Source organism: Cucurbita pepo, chromosome LG09, assembly GCF_002806865.2.
Source record: "Cucurbita pepo subsp. pepo cultivar mu-cu-16 chromosome LG09, ASM280686v2, whole genome shotgun sequence".
Classification (NCBI taxonomy): Eukaryota; Viridiplantae; Streptophyta; class Magnoliopsida; order Cucurbitales; family Cucurbitaceae; genus Cucurbita; species Cucurbita pepo.
This window is the reverse complement of record NC_036646.1, coordinates 2,476,219-2,496,604: the sequence shown is the minus strand read 5'-3', so window position 1 is coordinate 2,496,604 and position 20,386 is coordinate 2,476,219. Positions and strand designations below refer to the sequence as shown.

Here is a 20,386-nt window from a genome sequence, read left to right as displayed (position 1 = left end):
TAGTCATTTTTTACTGTCTTCGTACCTTCAAGGAGGCTTGACTCATTTTTCTCTTTTGTTCGACATTTGAGCATTTACCAATCTATTGACACGACTAAGTTTAGGGCAGCTCTGATACCATGATAGATGAACACGACCCTCCACAATGGTATGATATTGTCCACTTTGAGCATAAGCTCTCATGGCTTTGCTTTGTGCTTCCCTAAAAGGCTTCGTACCAATGGAGAGAGTATTCTTTGTTTATAAACCCATGATCATTCCCTAAATTAGCCGACGTGGGACTTTCATCATCCAACATAAACTATGCAAAAAAAAAAGAAAACGTTCTTTACATCAAGTTGATACGAAATCTAACGATAAAAGGCCGCTAAAGCAAGAATATCATACCTATGTTTTTGTTTGGTAACACCATTTTGTTGAAGTGTATAAGAACACGACTTCTTATGAAGAACACCATGTGAAGTAAAGAATTAATTAATTGTGGGATGTGACCAAGAAGCAACGATCTGAGTGTTTGTGAGATTCGACGTTGATTGGAGAGGGGAACGAAACATTTCTTACAAGGGTGTGGAAATCTCTCTGTAACATACGGTTTTAAAACCGTGAGACTGAGAGTGATACGTAACGGCCGAATTGATAATATCTACTAGTGGTGGGCTTGAGCTATTACAAATGGTATCAGAGTCGGACACCAAACCGTGTGCCAGCGAGGACGTTAGGCCCCCTAAGAGAGGTGGATTGTGAGATCCCACATTGGTTGGAGAAGGGAACAAAACATTTCTTACAAGAGTATGGAAACCTCTCCTTAATAGACGCGTTTTAAAATCGTGAAGTTGACGGCGGTACGTAATGAGCCAAAGCGAACAATATTTGTTAGTGGTGGGTTTGGGCCATTACAAATGGTATCAGAGCCAGACACCGAATGATGGTGGATTGTGAGATCTCACATCGGTTGGAGATGGACACAAATCATTCCTTATAAGCATGTAAAAACCTCTCTCTAATAGAAAACATACGTGTTTTTAAAACCGTGAGGTTGACGACGATACGTAACGAGCCAAAGTGAACAATATCTATTAACGATAGACTTGAACTATTACACTATCCTTGATAATATTGTACGAATTTTAGATATCATAGAAGGATAACGTTGACTCTCAACACCCTATCAAAATTTGTCCTCGTAAATTATACTAGCCGAGTCCACCTCTACATGCGTACGTGGTGCACCTTGATCAATCTTAAATGCTAACGTTTAATGTGGCTACTCTTTTTCTATGGCGAGGCTTCCTCCTCCCTCCTTTTGAATCCAAATATCCAAATCAACTAATCATATATTGTTTTTGTCTAATAAGTTCCTAAACTTTAAAATATTTTTAATATATATTAATTTTGTGTTCTAATCTATGCAATACTCAATTTTTGTCGGTAAATTTATTAATTTTAAAAAATATTGAACATTTTACAAATTTTTAAATTTAAATTGAAATTCATTCTTAATACAGCTAATACCATTTTAGTCCATATACCTTCGATTTCATTCCATTTTTTTAAATATTTAAATTTAATTTTTATATTTTCAATAAAATTTAAAATTAGTCACTCACATTAATTTAATTTTTATAAAATTGTAATAAAAGCCACAATATAAACTTAATTACAAAATTTATTAAGAAAAAATAAAGGACGCTATTATTTTTTAAAAATTAATATTAAACTAATAGAAAAGGTAATTTTAAACTATATACTAAATTTAGACTAACATTAATAAAAATATTCTGTTTTATTTTTAAAAGAAACTATATTTTATGTGTAATTATCTCGATTCTAATTAATTAATTAATTATATATATATATGTGTGTGTGTGTGTGGACAACTGGGTGAATTGTATAGTGGAAAATGGTGGTGGGGTAAAGCCACCGATTACTTGCCATACAGGTAACTGCTATCCTGCGCCGTACTCAACCCTTGATTGCCGCCCCTTTTTCTATTTTTTTTTTTTTTTTTAAATAAGGTTGTTCCATTATTAAATTAGTTTCTATAATTCCATAATAATTCAAATTTAATTTTGGCTTCATTGTTTTAGTCAACCATCTCAATTTGCTTAAAAAATAAATACAAATTGAATTTTTTTAAATTATAGACTTAAATTGGAAATTTATAGAAGTATATATCTATTTTGAAATTGTGGTCGAATCATAAAAACTAAATTTATAATTTATAATTTAAAATTATGGTCATTATCTCGGTTTAAAAGGATTACTCACATATCGTCCTAGCTTTCAATGTTTTGTTCTCATCTCAAATCGATGTGGGATCTCATAATTTATCCCCTTGGGGTAACGTCCTCGCTAGCACATTACCCCGTGTCTGACTTTGATACCATTTGTAATGATCCAAGCCCACTGCTGGTAGATATTGTCTGTCGGTGTCTAGCTCTCTCTCCAATCAATGTGGGGTCTCACAATCATGAATGTGGGGTCTCACAATCTACCCCCTTTGGGAGTAGTGTTCTCACTGTCACACTGCCCTGGTGTCTGGTTTTGATGCCATTTGTAATGGCCCAAGCCTACCACTAATAGATATTGTCCACCGGTGTCTGACTCTCTCTCCAACCGATGTGGGATCTCACAATCTACCCTCCTTGGAGGCAGCGTCCTCACTGACACACTGCCCCGTGTTTTGTTTTGATACTGTTTGTAATGACCCAAGCCCACAGCTAGTAGATATTGTTTGCCAGTGTCTTTAACTCTAACACCATTTGTAATGGTCCAAGCCCACCGTTAGCAGATATTGTCCGTTGGTGTCTGACTCTCTCTCCAACTAATGTGGGATCTCACAATCTACCCTTAGCACACGGCCCCAGTGTCTTGTTCTGATACCATTTGTAATGCTTCAAGCCCACCACTAGCAGATATTATGCGTCGGTGTCTGACTCTCTCTCCCACCAATGTGGGATCTCACAATCTACCCTCCTTGGAGGCAGTGTCCTCACTGACACACCGCCCCGTGTTTGGTTTTGATACCATTTGTAATGACCCAAGTCCACAGCAAACAGACATTGTCCGCCGGTGTCTCTAAATCTGATACCATTTGAAATGCTCCAAGCCCACCGCTAGTAGATATTGTCCGCTTTGGTCCATTACGTATCCTCGTCAGCCTCACGATTTTATAATATGTATGTTAGAGAGACGTTTCTACACTCTTATAAATGATGCTTCGTTCCCCGTTAAAAAGAATTTTTAGTAGATAAATTTAATTCTTAGTATTTCATCCCTCCAAGCCATAATTTTTCTTTTTTTATAATATAAAAAATAATAAATATTTATATCCAATCATTTTTTAATTAATTTTTTATTTTTTGTTTTCGCTAAATCATTGCACTTGACTTTAATCATTTTCACTCATTAAAAAAAAGTATATTTATAAGATAAACATCCACAATTGATTTGTCATTTTCCAATCATTTATTCAAATTGCGTTACTTTCAATTTTTTAATTCATATATATATATAAACTTATTTTTATCTCAATTCTCAAAATAAAATTAAAAGCTTTTTAAAATTATTATTATTATTATCATAAATTCAATAAACATTTATTCTAATTTGTTTTTATTAATTTATTTCAAGATTATAATTGCAGAAATTCACGTTTTTTCCTTTAAAATAACATTTCACATTTTTGTTTAATTTATTTTCACTAAAAACTATTTAATTATAGCTTTTCACAATATGGAGTAAAATAATAATTTTTTTAATTATTAGTTCTTTGATGACGTGTACTACTAATAACGACACCTCGTATTGACATGATATTTTCCGACACATTATGACGTCATGTTACTTATTTTACTTGAACAACTTTTAAGATCTAAGATTCTCCGTAAATTAATACAAGTTATTTTAACGTATTTTATTTTCTTCTAGAAGATTGCTCAGCGTAAAATATGCTTAATTTTAAAATTTATGTAATTGAGTTATCAGAAATGATGTTATTAATTACTAATTATTTTAATTCTTTTTTAATCATAATTTAATATCCTCACGATCATAGTACAACGTTACAGAACCTATTTTTAGAGTTATGTTGACTACTTACGTAAACTATAATAAATTTTCGTGACTAAGCAATAAAACCATTATCACTTCCAAGTAAAGGCAATACCATGGTGCAGGAGTGACGAGTAGGGTTAAGAGACTCGATTATTGGATGACTTCAGAGATATATATTTTATGGATGTCCCTGCCTCCAGTTTACGAGGACTAGAAAGTTTCTAATATTAGTTTGATTTGTTTTACACGCATGTCTCCTGTAACAAACCAAACTCAAGCCCATCGCTAGCAAATATTGTTCGTTTTGGTCCGTTACGTATCGTTGTCAGCCTCATGATTTTAAAACACGTCTACTATGGAGAGGTTTCCACACCCGTATCAGGGATGTTTCGTTCTCCTCTCCAACCGATGTGGGATCTAACAATCCATTTCCCTTGGGAGCCTAGTGTTCTTGTTGGCACACCACCCTGCGTCAATACCATTTGTAACAGCCCAAACCCACCACTAATAGATATTGTCCACATTGACCCATTACGTATCGCATAGATTTTAAAATGTGTATATTAAGGAGAGATTTTCACACATTTAGAAGGAATATATAATTAAAATAATAAATTAATAGATAAATACCAATTTAAAAATAGCTCAACTGATAACAAATAGTCAAATACTGGGGATTATTCAACTAACTCACACGTTAAGATTTATTGATACTTATTGATAGTTACTTCATTACCAAATATAAAAGAAAATTTTAAATAAATAAATAAATTCAAAAATGTGAAATGGTTTTCTCTTTCCCTAGAAAAGAATACCTTGTAATTGAAGGTATCTTTACGTAGTTTCTTCAGCACCAATCAAAGTCTTATCTTCAACCTTTGAAAACCCTGATCTCCATTTCCAGACCTTCGCTCTCTCTGATTTGCAAATCCAGTACGGATTTTCGCTAATGGGTTCTGAAACCTTGACTCTATCGCCGCCTCTAGCTCTAACGAAGCCCGTTGCCGCCGCAGCAGCAGCAGCAGCCGCCGCCCCAACAGCACTAGCTCCAGGATTTCGGTTCCATCCGACCGACGAAGAGCTCGTTATTTACTACCTCAAGCGCAAGGTCTGTGGAAAATCCTTCCGTTTCAATGCTATTTCTGAGGTCGATATCTACAAGAGTGAGCCGTGGGACCTTGCAGGTAACTCAGATGCTTCGGAGCTTTGTTCTCATCTTGTATGATTCTTCTAATTTTGTTTATTTTATACTCTTATCGGCTTGTTTTTTAGGTGGATTGTTGATCGATTGGTCTTTTTGGGCGTTTATTTTCCTCTGATTGTGATTTTCCCCCAACTTGCCCCATTTTTAAATAGCTTTCTTGCTCTCTGATTGTACTTTTATACTGATTTGAAGGTTTCTTTATTGAGTCTCTGAATCACGTCTTTGAATTTCTAGATTTGTTTGAATGTTATATTTAGGAAAGTCAAGGTTGAAGAGCAGGGACCAAGAGTACTACTTCTTTAGTGTGTTGGACAAGAAATATGGAAATGGAGCTAGGATGAATAGGGCTACAAGCCAAGGGTACTGGAAAGCCACTGGTAATGATCGGCAAGTCCGCCATGATACGAGGACTGTTGGCTTGAAGAAAACATTAGTTTTCCACAGTGGTAGAGCTCCTGATGGGAAGCGGACCAATTGGGTTATGCATGAGTATAGGCTTGTAGATGAAGAACTGGAGAAAGCGGGAGCAGGAACGGGTAGCTCGAAGGTGAGGCCATCATGAAAATCTGCCATGGCAGTCCATTTTGTGTTCTTTTGGCGGCTGTGCGAGTTCTGGTACTTGTGAAATATGTTTAGGCGAAGTTTAGAGTTTGAATGACAATTTTAAGCTTCGGTATTCCTTTTTTCTTTTCTTTTATGCACTTGTTTCAGCAACCATAGTGTTTTGATTTGCATTTGAAGTTTAGCTTCTTACAACAGCTTTTTGTTTCCTATTCCCTCTCCTTTGGAGAAGGATGCCTATGTTTTATGCAGAGTGTTCCACAAAAGTAATATAGGACCTCCGAATGGACATCGATACGCACCTTTTATTGAGGAGGAATGGGATGACGGTGGGTCAGTTTTGATTCCCGGAGAAGAGATTGCAGACGGTGTAGTAGCTAGTCACGATACACAGTCTGAAAAGAACAGCAATAGCGTGTGTGCTGCTGAGGATCGTAATAACCATGTATGCGGCGATGGAAAGGATGGTATGCAGGTATGTGTTTATCTGAATTTAGTTAGGAACTCATTTCAGAGTGAAGTACTTAAGTTTCTTTCAAATATCATATGAATGAGTTACAGAGTTGTCTCATCTTGTATATAAGTGTTGATTGTTACTGCCATAGTAGAACTGTCACTTGTGCTTTCCCCGAGTCGGTGTATCTTGTGCAGGATGGAGGCCGAGCGCAACATCACATTTTTCTTGGTTGCTCCTTTTTTAATAGATTCTGGACCTTCATACTCTTCTCCTTTAATTGGTAAATGGCCCTCCTTAGTAATGAAGAGCCTTCTTGATTTTGGTCATCCGTTCAACCAGAAAAAGATCATTTAACTTCAATTTATTAGTGATTTCTATTGGAACTTTTGGCTTGAGTGGAACAACAGTTAGTTCCTATTTCTTTTCTGGCTGTCTCTTGACGTAAACTATATGCTCCTTCCAACAACTATGGCTTGGAAGAGTTTCTTTTATTCCTTTCGTTTGGGACTTGGCTTTCCTCTTTTGCGATTTCATATCGTGTACGATTTGGTTGATTTCTTATCGTTAAACTAACAAAAAAAGAAAGAAAGAAGAAAAAGAAAGGAGACCTAAGCATCAAGAGTTGACTGACTATCTACTAGTATCCTTTAGTCTAGACGTTCAAGACCTGAGACTTGATTGTTGAAACTACACNAAGAAAGAAAGAAGAAAAAGAAAGGAGACCTAAGCATCAAGAGGTGACTGACTATCTACTAGTATCCTTTAGTCTAGACGTTCAAGACCTGAGACTTGACTGTTGAAACTACATGGAGCTAAAGGTAGATCACCCTATTCGGTCACTCGTGCCTGAAAGGGGTAGGAGTCTTAGGCACAAATCTGAGTGTAACAGCCTAAGCTCACCGCTAGCAGATATTGTCTTGTTTGGGCATTTCCTTTCGGGCTTCCCCTCAAGGTTTTTAAAACACTTCTGCTAGAGAGAGGTTTCCACACCCTTATAAAGAATGCTTCGTTCCCATCTCCAATCGATGTGGGATCTCATAATTCACCTCCCTTCAGGGNAACGCTTCTGCTAGAGAGAGGTTTCCACACTCTTATAAAGAATGCTTCATTCCCCTCTCCAAACGATGTGGGATCTCATAATCCACCTCCCTTTGGGACCTAGTGTCTTCGTTGGCACTCGTTTCCCTCTCTCATCGATGTGGGATCTTACAATCCACCTTCCTTCGGGGCTTAGCGTCCTCGCTGGCACATTGCCTGGTGTCTGACTCTAATACCATTTTTAACAGCTCAAGCTCACCGCTAGCAGGTATTGTCCTTTTTGGGCTTTCCCTTTCGGGCTTCCCCTCAAGATTTTTAAAATGCGTATGCTAGAGAGAGGTTTCCACACTCTTCTAAAGAATGTTTCGTTCCCCTCTCCAACGCGTTTGATTCCATTTCCATTTGTCATAGGAAGGTTCCATGATTATTTATTATCATAAAGAGAAGAATCTCTCTCCAAAAATCAATTCAATAACTTCTGTTACGAGTGGTGATGAACTATAGGATGAAGTCTTGGAAGTCGACTCATTATCCAACAATTAAGTCTCAGTTTTAGTGGATCCAACTATTGTGCAATGGTATGCATCAATTGTTATTTGCTTATCTTCTTAAGGTGCAAATTGGTTTGTTTGATGGGTTGTTTTCTGAAACATATTCCTGGAAAATGACATGACAGGTCTAGTGAGGATATTCGTTCATGCATTTTTATCATCGACTCGATGATGCATAATTTCTCGATGTTTATTTTGTCGACATTTCTGAAAGCGACCTTCCATTTTTGGTTTCTCATCCAGGAAAGAACTCAGTTCATCAATAAAGATCTTGTTATGTCAAATGATCCTCCAAGAAACTCCCACAGCTTTTTGTTTATGTGCAAAAGTGAGGAACTCGAGGATTATACTCCACCTTCGATTATCGCTAATCCGAAACCCTTCTCGCTTATGAAGTATAAACGAAGAAGGCAAAGCGACTTACCCTCTGAACTTTCAAAAGCTTCAGAAAACTCATCCATGTCAAACGAAGAACTCAGTCTATCTGAAATTGCCACTGCATCGCAGACGGATGTAACGACGAGTAGTGCGACGACACCAACTACGAAAAACTTTCTTTCTACCTTAGTGGAATATTCACTCTTAGAATCTACAGAACCAAAGGATTCCCCTGCTCCTCCACCTGCCTTAGAAACCTCAGATCTTAGTTCATCTGTGCATCCAAGCATCCTGAAATTCATCCAAGATTTGCAACATGAGATCCACAAGACTTCTATGGAGAGGGAGACACTGAAGTTTGAGCTGTTGAGCGCTCGAGCCATGATCAGTATCCTTCAATCCCGGATTGTCGTGCTGAATAAGGAAATCAATGATTTGAAATCAAACTGATTTGAAGTCAAACTATGATTAGTAGTATCCTTCAATCCTGGATCGTCACGCTGAATACACAGACTGTAACGATAACGAAGAAAAATGTCGAGAGCCAATGGCTATGCCCTGTAAATTGTTGCTGCCATCGTGGTCTCATGGACGTTATCGTTGTAATGTAACTAGCTTAGTTGTCTAAGCAATTAAGCTATTTGTTGTATGAGTATCAAGTTAGTAAGAACTTCAACCTGTTTAGTGAAAGACCATGCTAAACTTCATGATGTGCTATGGCTATAGACCATTGATGTTGTAACTTCAGTTTCTCAGCTGGTGGCATTTCATGAAATAAGGTTGTCATAACTATTAATGTGATCCCCATATCGGGTTTCTGTTCCGTTCAAATTTACCCGTAATTTATTATTGGTTAAATTACAAGTTTAGTTGATGAACTGTCATGTATAGACTATGTATCAGTCTAAATGGTCCTTAAACTTCAAAATATTTCTAACAGGTTCTAGTCTAAATAGTCTCTAAACTTGAAATATTTCTAACAGGTCAGATCTTTCAATTTTCTGAACGGTTATTTTCATATTTTCTGAACGGTTATCTTGTTTAATTTCATATTTTCTAAACTGTTATCTTATTTAATTTCATATTTTCTGAACTGTTATCTTGTTTAGTTTTATATTTTTTTTAACTGTTATCTTGTTTAGTTTCATATTTTCTCAACCGTTATCTTGTTTAGTTTCATATTTTCTGAAACAATTATATTTTCTGAACAGTGATCTTGTTTAATTTCATATTTTCTGAACTGTCATCTGGTTTAATTTCATACTTGGAATTGACAAATAAACAGTAAAAATTTAATGAGTAAATTCATAATTTAATATTTTATATTTATCCATTCGAGCTTCCAAAAACTGATATATTATATTTTCTTAAGCGGTAAGCAAAAGAGATTTTGTCCCATTGAACTCTAAAAAGATCATGAATGAAAATATTGTAAAAGTTGGTAATTATTTACTTTTTCCAACGTGTAAAATATTTATTTATTTATTTTTAGATATTTCCTTTCAAAATATAATCTTTTAATTTATTAAAATTATAAAGTTACGTGGAGCCAAACCCAATGAGAGGAGTATGACTCGACATTTGTACTTTTATAATATGAATAAATAATTTATTTTAATTTAAAACTAAAATATTTTTTAATTTTTTAATTTTTTTTTTTTGACTTATTACAAAATTTCTTGTAAGTTCCATGAATGTTTAAATAAATAAAAAACAATTCAAAGAATTTAAAAGTTTAAAATTAAAGGAAAAGAGTTTAAAGTTGATTCTTATTTGATTTTTTTTATATTTTTTTTTTCAAAATGACAAAAAAAAAAAAATCTTTCCTTTATTTTAATCAGATATTAGGTAAAGTAAAGTAAAGTAAAGTTTATCCAAGACACGTCAGCAAGAATTTTTATTAACAGTCTAGTGTCACCATCAAGCAGCATTGGAATCTGCTATTAACACGTGGAGGCTGTGACGCTTTTATTTGTTATTACATGTGAGTTTAGCGTTCCCTCCGTCGACTTTTCCTGGACATTTCTCTGTACATTTCCCTCCTTTCCAGCTCGTTTTGGAGATTATTTTATATTTCTCCCTTCCGAAGAAATCGTAACCCTAACTCTTCGAACTTTTTTAATATCTCTTCTCAGTTCGATTCTAATCTCAAATCTGAATTTCAATTTCGATTTGAAATCCTAAATCCATTTTCTTGATGGGTCGAGATTCTGCTACTTCGCTAGCACCGGGGTTCCGATTCCACCCTACCGATGAAGAACTTGTTAGTTATTATTTGAAGCGCAAAGTCTCTGGAAAACCCTTTCGTTTTGATGCTATTTCAGATGTTGATATCTACAAATCCGAACCCTGGGATCTCCCTGGTCAATCCCTTGTTCTGTTTGTTGAGATTTGTGTTTGATTTTGTGATTTATTTTCTCGTCGTTCGGATTTCTGTGGAATTGAAGTTGTGTTGTGGGATTTGTCAGGGAAATCGAAGCTGAAGAGTAGGGATTTGGAGTGGTATTTCTTTAGTGCTTTGGATAAGAAATATGGCAATAGTTCGAGGACTAACAGGGCTACGGAGAAAGGGTATTGGAAGACGACGGGAAAGGATCGGCCGGTCCGCCATAACGCGAGGACTGTTGGAATGAAGAAGACTCTTGTGTATCATATTGGGCGGGCTCCTCGTGGTGCACGAACCAATTGGGTGATGCACGAATACAAACTCACGGATGAGGAATTGGGGAAATTTGCAACTGTTCAGGTTAGAATAGGTCGAAATGTTTATCTCTCTTTCTCTGATTTTCTCGTTGATTTGTGATTTTTGGCTTCGTTGGAAAATGTTGTTGTAATTGTCTTGGGATCTGTTGGTTTTTTTTTGTTGGGTTGGAAGGATGCGTTTGTGCTGTGTAGGATATTCCAGAAGAGTGGTACTGGACCAAAAAATGGAGAGCAGTATGGTGCCCCTTTTGTTGAGGAGGAATGGGAAGATAATGATGAGCTGACTTTGGTACCTGGTGATGAGCAAGTGGCGGAAGAAATTCTAGCTGGTGGAGGCATTTTTGTTGAAGGCAATGACTTCAGTCAGGTATGTACTTACCATGTTATAAGCAACTTGCCTAATCAGGTGGAATGGTTTTGTGTTATCTGTCGTTGAGAACTGTGTTTCTGAAATATGATTCTGAACGGGTTGGATGGGCAGATCTATACGAGAGATGCCTAAGATTTGAAAGAAACCTGAACTTTTGAACATGTATAATGATAGTGAAGCAATTTCCTCAGGTAATTAGGCGTGTTTGCCCAAGAATTGAGTTAATAGTACATGGTTGATGTGAGATCTCACATCGGTTTGGGAGGAGAACGAAGCATTCTTTATAAGGGTGTGGAAACCTCTCCCTAGCAAACACATTTTAAAAACCTTGAGGGGAAGTCCAAAGAGGACAATATCTGCTAACGGTAGGCTTGGGCCATTACAAATAGTATCAAAGCTAGACATCGGGCGATGTGCCAGTGAGGAGGCTGAGAAGGGGGTGGACACGAGGCGGTGTGCCAGCAAAGATGTTGGGCTCTGTAGGGGGTGGATTGAGGGATCCCACATCGATTGGAGAAGGGAACGAGTATCAACGAGGACGCTGGGCCCTGAAAGGGGGTGGATTGTGAGATTCCACGTCGGTTGGGGAGGAAAACGAAACATTCTTTATAAGGGTGTGGAAACCACTCCCTAGCAGACGTGTTTTAAAACCTTGAGGGAAAGTCCAAAAGCAAAAGCCCAAGGAGGACAATATCTGCTGACGGTGGGCCTGAGCCATTACAGTTGAGCTTGAATTATGGTATACGTTAAGTGGGGAAAATTCCCCACAACTATAGAAGAATAAAGGATAAACTTCCAGAATCTCTTAGGCTTGGAGCAAACACCCTTTCTGATCAAGGACGGTGCTACCTGAAACCAAGAGTCCATGCTTTTGATAGCTGAAACCAGTTGAAAGTTGAGTTAGGATTGAAATCTAAACGAGCAACTGGCTCACAGACCAAGATTGTATGACCTTGCCGGTGATTTGGTTGGAGTTGTTTGCAAATAGGGTGCATGTTGGTGTTATAGAGAATAGCTTTCAGGAGGAAACAAGTAATGAGAAACTACGACGGATTTCTATATTTAATAAGCGGAAGATCTAAATGATGGGAAATCAGGAACAAAATAAAGAGAGTGGGTCGGTGAGCGAAAGAGTGAAACAATCTCTAAAAGTATGTGAAATTACGATGAATCATGTTATATTCTTTTCTGCAGAATGTCGATGAAGATCTTCTATCCGAAATTGCACCACCACCACCATTCGACTTCTATTATGGTGAGTCAAGCAACTCTATGGAGCAATCTGACAATTTCATCGAAGATGATCGAAAACCTGCAGTAGGCATATGTGAGACATCAGAGCTACCCGATGGACAGAAGTTCTTTGTTTTACCAGATGAGTGTCGATTACGTGACAGATTGGTCAAACATGAGTATCTTGCTGAATCAAGCAATGCTGCTGCTGATGAGATCGATGCTAGTGATGTCGATGGTCATTACGTATTGGACAAGCCATTCTTTAGTACTTCTGATAATCCTTCTTTTAGTGATGAACTACTTTTGGAATCCAATGAGCTCTCAAACCCTACTGATAGCGATCCTGCTGCTTTTGACGTGCTTGAAGAGTATCTTACGTTCTTCGACGCAGACGGTGATAACGTAGATTTGTCTTTCGATCCCTCTGAAATTCTCGAGAGTGAGAGCTCTGTTCCTGATCAAGCAGTTCTTCCAGAGGTCAGTACTGCTTCATATCGCAACTTATTTTTATCGTTTTGCTACATGGAATTTACTTTTCACCTACGCATCATATTTCGTTAGGTCGTTGGTGGTGCCACTGAACAGGCATCTCCCAGCAAACATACTTCAGATTTACGTTACGACAACGAGGCCTCCTCGTCCTCGTCTATGCAGAGATCCGAGGATCCAAAACCAGAATCAGGTTAGTTGAATTCCATGTTAGTTTTTTCCTTTCCATTTAGATATTTCCAACACTTTTGGCTCATCCTTTCTTTTCTGGTACCAGATCTCAAATACCCATTCCTCAAACACACAAGCCACATGCTGGGCAGCATTCCTGCTCCATTTGCTTCACAGTTTACTTCAAAAGATGCTGCTCTCCATATTAACTCAGCTCCACAAGCTTCAAGCTCCGTTCGTGTCACCGCAGGCATGATCGTCATAAGAAACACAACACTAAACGGAGACGAAATGAACAGCTTATATGGCAAGAATTCAGTTCTCAACCTTATCTATTTGTACGGGATCGTCGAAGGCGACATCTATTCCTCTCAGTTGTCGCCAACTTCTGGTGCACATCACAGCAAGTCGGGATCTCTGATGTCTCGCTACTTCGTCTACTTCTTCATCCTGTTCTGGCTTCTAATCCTTTCAGTGAGCTTCAAAGTTGCAAGGTGCATCCATTCCAGGTGACTTATCTATTCAAGTTTCAATATCCAAAACTCTAAGAACATTGAAAAAAGTAGTATTAGCTGGTAGTTTAGAAACTTTCTAGGCTACCAAATTCAACACCTTCCTGCAGTATCTATTCAAATATCAATAGATTCTAGACTAACTGCCAATGAATTGGTGGCTAACTAAACTTTTTATCTCTTTTGTATTTTAATTTCAGAACTTTTTACAGTTCATAGTTGCAGAGCTTTATTGTACTTTACCAATTTATTAGAGTAAAGGTTGGAAGCTTCTCTTTCCACGACGTTTATGTAATTCGTTCGATAAACCATCTTAATCTTCAATAAGCATAAGCTGTATGAAGTTAACTCTGTGGTTGAATTCCTTTCGATGGAAGAAGCTTTTATGGCTCGGTTTTTAAAATTTTAATTGACATGTATTCTCGACCAGTTTATGTCTCATATATTGTCGTTGGATTAAATAAAACCATATATTATTATTGATTTGCTGACAACTTAGGAGCAATATTCACATATAATATATGGTTTAATACAAATATGAAAGTAGCATAAAGCACAGCTCAGATATAAAATTTTGAGGCTCAGATGCATGTGATGTTGATGAGCCTTACATTTCTCCAGGAAGCATTGTGTCTTCTGGTAGATCACAAACAGCAATACCCTGATAGAATGTGGAAACAATAATCCATGATTAATAGATCACTAAGTAGGATTAAACATAAACATGGAAATTTACTTAATTCTGACCTCTCCTGTGAGGTGAGCCACACATCTCTTCTCAGCTAGCAGCTCAGCTTCAGTCTGTAACAACAACAGGGTGTGAGCTAGTTCAACGGTAGCATAGCAGCGGCTCGGAATGGAATGACTTTATGAGTGTTTTAAGCACTTGAAAAGTCATTCCAATCGGACCCTTATAGCCGAAGAATTACGGCCATGGGAGGAAAAGGAAAACATACAGACCTTGGCAATTCGCTTGCGGAGATAGTCATCAAATATCACATCTTTCACAAGTTCATAGTCACCATCTCCCTGAGAGCAGACATATTTACTGGTTACAGACGTTAGGATATGGGAGTTGGAGATGAAAGTTGGGAATAAATGGTACCTTTGATCTGCACGGCATGCTGAAAACGATATCCTCTGCTATTCCGTAAGGATTTCCGGTGGAGTATACCTACAAATCGATCGGTATTTATGAGCTCGAGGTTGGTTCTTCATTTGCATACGTTTATGTTAGGAGTCGTAATAGATTGAATTGACTTAACACTCATCTACCTAAGTCTAAAGTCTCTTTGTGAGATTTCACATCGGTTGGAGAGGAGAATAAAACATTCCTTATAAGGGTGTGGAAACCTCTCCCTAGCATACACGTTTTAAAACTGTGAGGTTGACGATGATACGCAACGGACATCTGCTAGGAGTGGACTAGGAATGTTATAAATGGTATCAGAGCCAGACACTGGGCAGAGTGCTAGAAAGGACGCTAGACCCCCAAGAGGGGTGGATTATGAGATCCCATATTGGCTGGAGAGTGGACGAAACATTCCTCATAAGGGAGAGGTTTAGGTGTTTTAAAACTTTGAGGGGAAGCCCATAAGACAAAGCTCAGAGAGGACAACATTTGTTAGTGTGGACTTGGATTGGACTATTACAAATGGTATTAGAGCCAGACACCGGGCGGTGTGCCAGAGAGAACGCTGGACCCCTAAGAAGGGTGGATTGTGAGATCCCGTATTGGTCGGAGAAGAGATCGAAGCATTGCTTATAAGGGTGTGGAAACCTCTCCCTAGTAGACGCGTTTTAAAACCGTGAGGCTAACGACAATACGTAACAGATCAAAGCGGACAACATCCATTAGCGGTGGGCTTGGGCTGTTACATTCTTCCTAATCTCTACTCTCTTCTCCCTTGCAAATAACCGAACTCTCTAGCTAAACATCTCTATCCCTACGCCCGTCACGATACAATCGCTTAGAATTACAAACCCAACACCCTCCTCCACCCTTCCCGTTCGACGAACAAGCACGCCGAATTAGAGCCCTACCAGCCTACAAACACAATATCAAGAGATACAACATGAGATCTAAGCTTACCCCAGATGAAAACCAATCCCCTTCAGGAGTTGGAGTGATCAAAGACCTTATAGCATCAACAATCGATACAGAAGTTGAAGCAGCTGAAGATCTTCCCCATTTCTCAATCAGCACACCTCCCCTCTGCAAATCAAAACCAATCAAAAACACTATTTGATCCATTGAGCAGTGAACATTGCAACACTCAATGTGTTATTACCTTCTGTACTTTTTCAGTAAACTCCTCTTCCAACCACCTATGATCCTTAATAACCTCTTTAACAGGTAACCCATTAATTCTTGCATTCAAAAAGTCCGGAACCTGGTGCGAATACGACGAAATAAGCATACAAACGAGGGAATTTTCGAAGCTTCTCGAGCAAAAAGTACCCAATAACCTGAGTTGTCGAGTGGTTGCCCCAAATGGTCATATTCGACACTTGATCATAGAAGACGCCCGCTTTCAGAGCCAGCTGAACAAGCCATATTTAGAAAGTACTCGAAAACATATCAAATACGAGGAAATGGGTATCATACCTGACATTTTGCTCGATTCTCGTCTAGTCGAGTTAAAGCGTGGAAATTCTTAGCGGGAATTTTCGGAGCGTTTTTCAAACAAATTAATGCACTACATGGAATGAAAAGGACAAAGAGAAGTTATATCTTGTACACACTTTAAGAGATTCATACTAAATGAAACATGAACTCACTTGGTGTTGCATGGATTGCCCACAACAATGACTTTGACATTTGGGGATGCCACAGCATTTAGAGCTTTTCCCTAAGTCCATTGATATATAATAACATCAAAACTAAGAGATTCCGGTGTTTCTTGGACGGGTAGAAAAAATGAAATGAAAACGAGATAATCGACGTACTTGTTCAGCGAATATCTGTCCGTTTATATCTAATAAACCAGCACGTTCCATTCCCGGACCTCGAGGCTTCGCTCCTATCAAAAGAGCCCAGTCTGCATCTTGGAATACTTCATAAGGATCAATGCTTATTACTACCTCCCTTAACAAAGGGAAAAGGGAGTCCTCTAATTCCATAGCAACACCTGCATATGAAGATTATTTGTCAAATAGCTCGAAGATTTCGGTATGATCTCGAAGTCTAATGGTTTACGACGTTACAGATGTGAAGTTCTTGTTTAACTGTTATTGAGACATCAAGAGAAAAAGACTGATACTATATCCGTTCAAGCCCACCGCTAACAAATATTGTTTTCTTTGGGCTTTTTCTTCTGGGATTCCTCTCAAGGTTTTAAAACGCGTCTGCTAGGGAGAAGTTTCTACACCCCTATAAGGAATGTTTCGTTTCCCTCTCCAACCGATGTGGGATCTCACAATCCACCCTTTTCTTAGGGGCCTAACATCCCGCTGGTACACCGCCTGATGTCTAGCTCTGATACTATTTGTAACCGTCCAAGTCCACCGCTAGAAGATATTGTCCTCTTTTTAGTCTCTCTTATGGGCTTCCCTTCAAGGTTTTAAAACACATTCACTAGGAAGAAGTTTCTACACCCTTATAAGGGATGCTTCGTTCCCCTCTCCAACCGATATGGGATCTCACACACCCTCTTTAGGGGTCCAGCATCCTCGCTAGCACACCGCCCGATGTCTAGCTCTGGTACCATTTGTAACAGTTCAAGCTCACCGCTAGTAGATATTGTCCTCTTTGGACTTTCCTTTCTAGGCTTCCCCTCAAAGTTTTAATACACGTTGGGAGAGATTTCCACACTCTTATAAGAAATGCTTAGTTCCCCTCTCCAACCGATGTGGGATCTCACAATCCACCACCTTTGGGCGCCTAGCGTCCTGGTTGACACATCGCCCGACATTATCCTCTAATACCATTTATAACAATCCAAGTCCACCGCTAACAGATATTGTTCTCTCTGGGCTCTCTCAAGGTTTTAAAATGCGTCCACTAGGGAGAGGTTTCAACGCCCTTATAAGGAATGTTTCGTTCCCCTCTCCAACTGACGTGGGATCTCACGGATACAGGCTAAACTACATAGACGAACAAAACGAATGTCCAAAGAAATAGCATGCAACCAACCAAATGATCTTCAAAGCAAAACTGAAGTTTATTCTAAATCTGCTAAACTTGCCTTCAAGTGCTTGGAGTGACCTCTCAGATCCCAATAGTTTCAATGCAATTGGTTGATCAGGACCAAAAACTTCACCAGCTGCAAGCTAGTGAAACAACCGAAGTAAGATTTCATCAAACATCAGAACATAACGAGGTTGTTTTATATGAATTCTTACCTTAAACAGAAGATGATTGGATATCATTCCAGCAGCACCAGAGACAGCAATATTAATCATTTTCTTCCATGATGTTGTCTCTTCTTCCTATGATTAGTACAAAACATGTCAGGGCTGAAGACAACATTTGTCCAATCTGACAGAACTAGCAGCAAACCACTTCTTCAAAGTTATTTTTAAACAAGAAACATGGGTTACGAGAATTTAAACACCCGATCTTCAAAGTTATTATCGTTGAGCTATACTCACTTTCGACATATATTTGTTCACGCCGATTATAAAGAACAGTTTAAACATGAAAGTAAACCTAAAGAACAGAAAAAATTCGCAAAATATGGTGAAAATCTGTAACGGCCCAGGCTCATCGCTAGCAGATATTGTTCTCTTTGGATTTTCCCTTTCGGGCTTTCCCTCAAGGTTTTTAAAACGCGTAGGTTAGGGAGAGGTTTCCACACCTTATAAAGGGTGTTTCGTTCTCCTCCCCAACCAACGTGGGGATCTCACAATCCACCCCTTTCGGGGCCCAGCGTCCTTACTGACACACCGCCTCGTGTCTACCCCCTTCGGGGCTTAGCCCCCTCGTTGGTACATCACCCAGTGTCTCACTCTGATACCATTTGTAACGGCCCAGACCCACCGCTAGCAGATGTTGTCTTGGGCTTTCCCTTTCGAGATTTCCCTCAAGGTTTTTAAAACGCATCTGCTAGGGATCAGCCTCATCGCAGTACATCGTCCAGATGTCCGATGTCTGGCTCTGATACCATTTGTAACAACCCAAGCCCACGCTAGCAGATATTGTCTTCTTTGGGCTTTCCTTCGGGTTTTTCCTCAAGGTTCTTAAAACGCGTATGCCAGGGAGAGGTTTCCACACCTTCTAAAGGGTGTTTCGTTCTACTCCCCAACCGATATGGGAGATCTCACAATCCACCCCCTTCAGGGCCCAGTGTCCTTACTAGTCAACCAATCACTATGGGACTCCCACCAAATCCACCTCCCTACGGAACCAAACGTCCTTACTGACACACCGTCTCGTGTCTACTCCCTTTGGGGCTCAGCCTCCTCGCTGGCACATCGCCCAGGCTCTAATACCATTTGTAACAGCCCAGGCCCACCGCTAGTAGATATTGTCCTCTTCGGGCTTTCCCTTTCTGACTTTCCCTCAAGGTTTTTAAAACGCATCCGCTAGGGAGAGGTTTCCACACTTTATAAAGGGTGTTTCGTTCTCCTCCCCAACCGAGGTGGGATTTCACAATCCACCTCCTTCGGGGCCCAGCATCCTTCCTGGCACACCGTCTCGTGTCTACCCCATTCAAGGCTCAACCTCCTCGCCGGCATAGCCTAGTGTCTGGCTCTAATACCATTTGTAACGACCCACGCACACCGCTAGCAGATATTGTCCTCTCTATACTTTCCCTTTCGGGCTTTCCCTCAATCGGGAGAGTTTTCCACACCCTTATAAACCGTGTTTCGTTCTCCTCCCCAAAATCAACCAACAAACACAGTGAAACTATAAATTTTCAATAAACCAGGGAAAACCCATATAACAATTCAAGAACTTACATCTTTTAAATCATAAGTAAGACAGAAAACACCATAACAATCGCTTTTACTTTTGGGTTCCCCTGTTTTTGCAGCCACCGGAGCTGCTTCAACCTGACTGAAAAATCAAACATAGAACAACCCCTCAAAACATATGAACACAGACAAGCACAAACTTACACAAACACATAAGAATCTACACAAACGAAGCTCACTTGGGCGCAACAGAGCAAGTGATTGGGGAACTTCGAGCTCTGTAAAACGGCCGGAAAGAGCATCGCCGGTGATTATAGAACCGATTGGCCTGAAAAGCGGTCGTGGATGATAAATTGAGCTGAGATTTTAAAGAGGAGGGGAACTCTGCTACAGCCATTGCAGCCAGAGGAGGTTATTCGGAGATTGGGAGAGGGATTTGGAGGCTTTTGGGTATGGAGTTTGGAGAGAATTGGGGATAGAGATGGATGAAAAGGGTGGAAGAGGGATTGCTTGAAACGGTTTTGTAAGGTGCTGTGAGTGACACGTGTCGAACGGAACGAGGAAGGCCTGAGATAGGGAACTGGGAATTTGTGAGTTTAGCTTACTTAGGACATGTTGCTGTCTCTATGAACTAATTATTCAAATATTTATAATTATAAATATCTATAAAATGTTGATTTCGATGTTTTTTTTATCGAGAAGTAAAAATATTTTTAAATTTTTTTTTGTTTTTATTATTTTAATTTTATAAGAAATAACCTCTTTAATCGATGTGAAATCTCACAATTTACTGTCTAGTGT

General features: G+C 38.9%; 3 protein-coding genes across 3 annotated transcripts; 2 read left to right on the top strand and 1 right to left on the bottom strand.

Annotated features, from left to right (window-relative positions):
• Window positions 1–4,853: 4,853 nt before the first annotated feature.
• On the top strand, window positions 4,854–9,076 carry LOC111801990 (NAC domain containing protein 50-like). Its single transcript, XM_023686246.1, has 4 exons — window positions 4,854–5,240; window positions 5,518–5,807; window positions 6,054–6,296; window positions 8,111–9,076. Exons 1-4 carry the CDS (start codon window positions 5,006–5,008, stop codon window positions 8,693–8,695), a joined length of 1,353 nt encoding a protein of 450 aa, XP_023542014.1. The 5' UTR covers window positions 4,854–5,005; the 3' UTR covers window positions 8,696–9,076.
• Window positions 9,077–10,286: 1,210 nt separating this feature from the next.
• Window positions 10,287–14,021, top strand: LOC111801662 (NAC domain-containing protein 53-like). The gene is made up of 6 exons (XM_023685731.1): window positions 10,287–10,608; window positions 10,714–10,991; window positions 11,121–11,315; window positions 12,513–13,031; window positions 13,116–13,236; window positions 13,321–14,021. The coding sequence occupies exons 1-6, from the start codon at window positions 10,443–10,445 to the stop codon at window positions 13,725–13,727; spliced, it is 1,686 nt and encodes a 561-aa protein (XP_023541499.1). The 5' UTR covers window positions 10,287–10,442; the 3' UTR covers window positions 13,728–14,021.
• Window positions 14,022–14,182: 161 nt separating this feature from the next.
• On the bottom strand, window positions 14,183–20,129 carry LOC111801663 (malate dehydrogenase [NADP], chloroplastic). The gene is made up of 14 exons (XM_023685732.1): window positions 19,825–20,129; window positions 19,631–19,727; window positions 18,071–18,157; window positions 17,914–17,998; window positions 16,676–16,857; window positions 16,508–16,578; window positions 16,335–16,425; window positions 16,196–16,270; window positions 16,018–16,119; window positions 15,819–15,941; window positions 14,832–14,900; window positions 14,687–14,755; window positions 14,474–14,527; window positions 14,183–14,387 (listed from the first exon to the last, which is right to left on the bottom strand). The coding sequence occupies exons 1-14, from the start codon at window positions 19,980–19,982 to the stop codon at window positions 14,334–14,336; spliced, it is 1,317 nt and encodes a 438-aa protein (XP_023541500.1). The 5' UTR covers window positions 19,983–20,129; the 3' UTR covers window positions 14,183–14,333.
• Between the last annotated feature and the right edge of the window lie 257 nt (window positions 20,130–20,386).

What these genes read in the sequence shown, in the direction of transcription:
- LOC111801662 (XM_023685731.1), top strand. Translation starts at nt 10,443, where the DNA reads ATGGGTCGAGATTCTGCTACTTCGCTAGCACCGGGGTTCCGATTCCAC. An exon ending in GGAAATTTGCAACTGTTCAG is followed by an intron (nt 10,992 to 11,120) that starts GTTAGAATAGGT and finishes TTGGGTTGGAAG; the next exon opens with GATGCGTTTGTGCTGTGTAG. An exon ending in ATCAAGCAGTTCTTCCAGAG is followed by an intron (nt 13,032 to 13,115) that starts GTCAGTACTGCT and finishes ATATTTCGTTAG; the next exon opens with GTCGTTGGTGGTGCCACTGA.
- LOC111801663 (XM_023685732.1), bottom strand. Translation starts at nt 19,982, where the DNA reads ATGGCTGTAGCAGAGTTCCCCTCCTCTTTAAAATCTCAGCTCAATTTA. An exon ending in ACTTGCTCTGTTGCGCCCAA is followed by an intron (nt 19,728 to 19,824) that starts GTGAGCTTCGTT and finishes TTGATTTTTCAG; the next exon opens with TCAGGTTGAAGCAGCTCCGG. An exon ending in GGCAATCCATGCAACACCAA is followed by an intron (nt 16,426 to 16,507) that starts GTGAGTTCATGT and finishes CATTCCATGTAG; the next exon opens with TGCATTAATTTGTTTGAAAA.
- LOC111801990 (XM_023686246.1), top strand. Translation starts at nt 5,006, where the DNA reads ATGGGTTCTGAAACCTTGACTCTATCGCCGCCTCTAGCTCTAACGAAG. An exon ending in CAGGAACGGGTAGCTCGAAG is followed by an intron (nt 5,808 to 6,053) that starts GTGAGGCCATCA and finishes CCTTTGGAGAAG; the next exon opens with GATGCCTATGTTTTATGCAG. An exon ending in ATGGAAAGGATGGTATGCAG is followed by an intron (nt 6,297 to 8,110) that starts GTATGTGTTTAT and finishes TTTCTCATCCAG; the next exon opens with GAAAGAACTCAGTTCATCAA.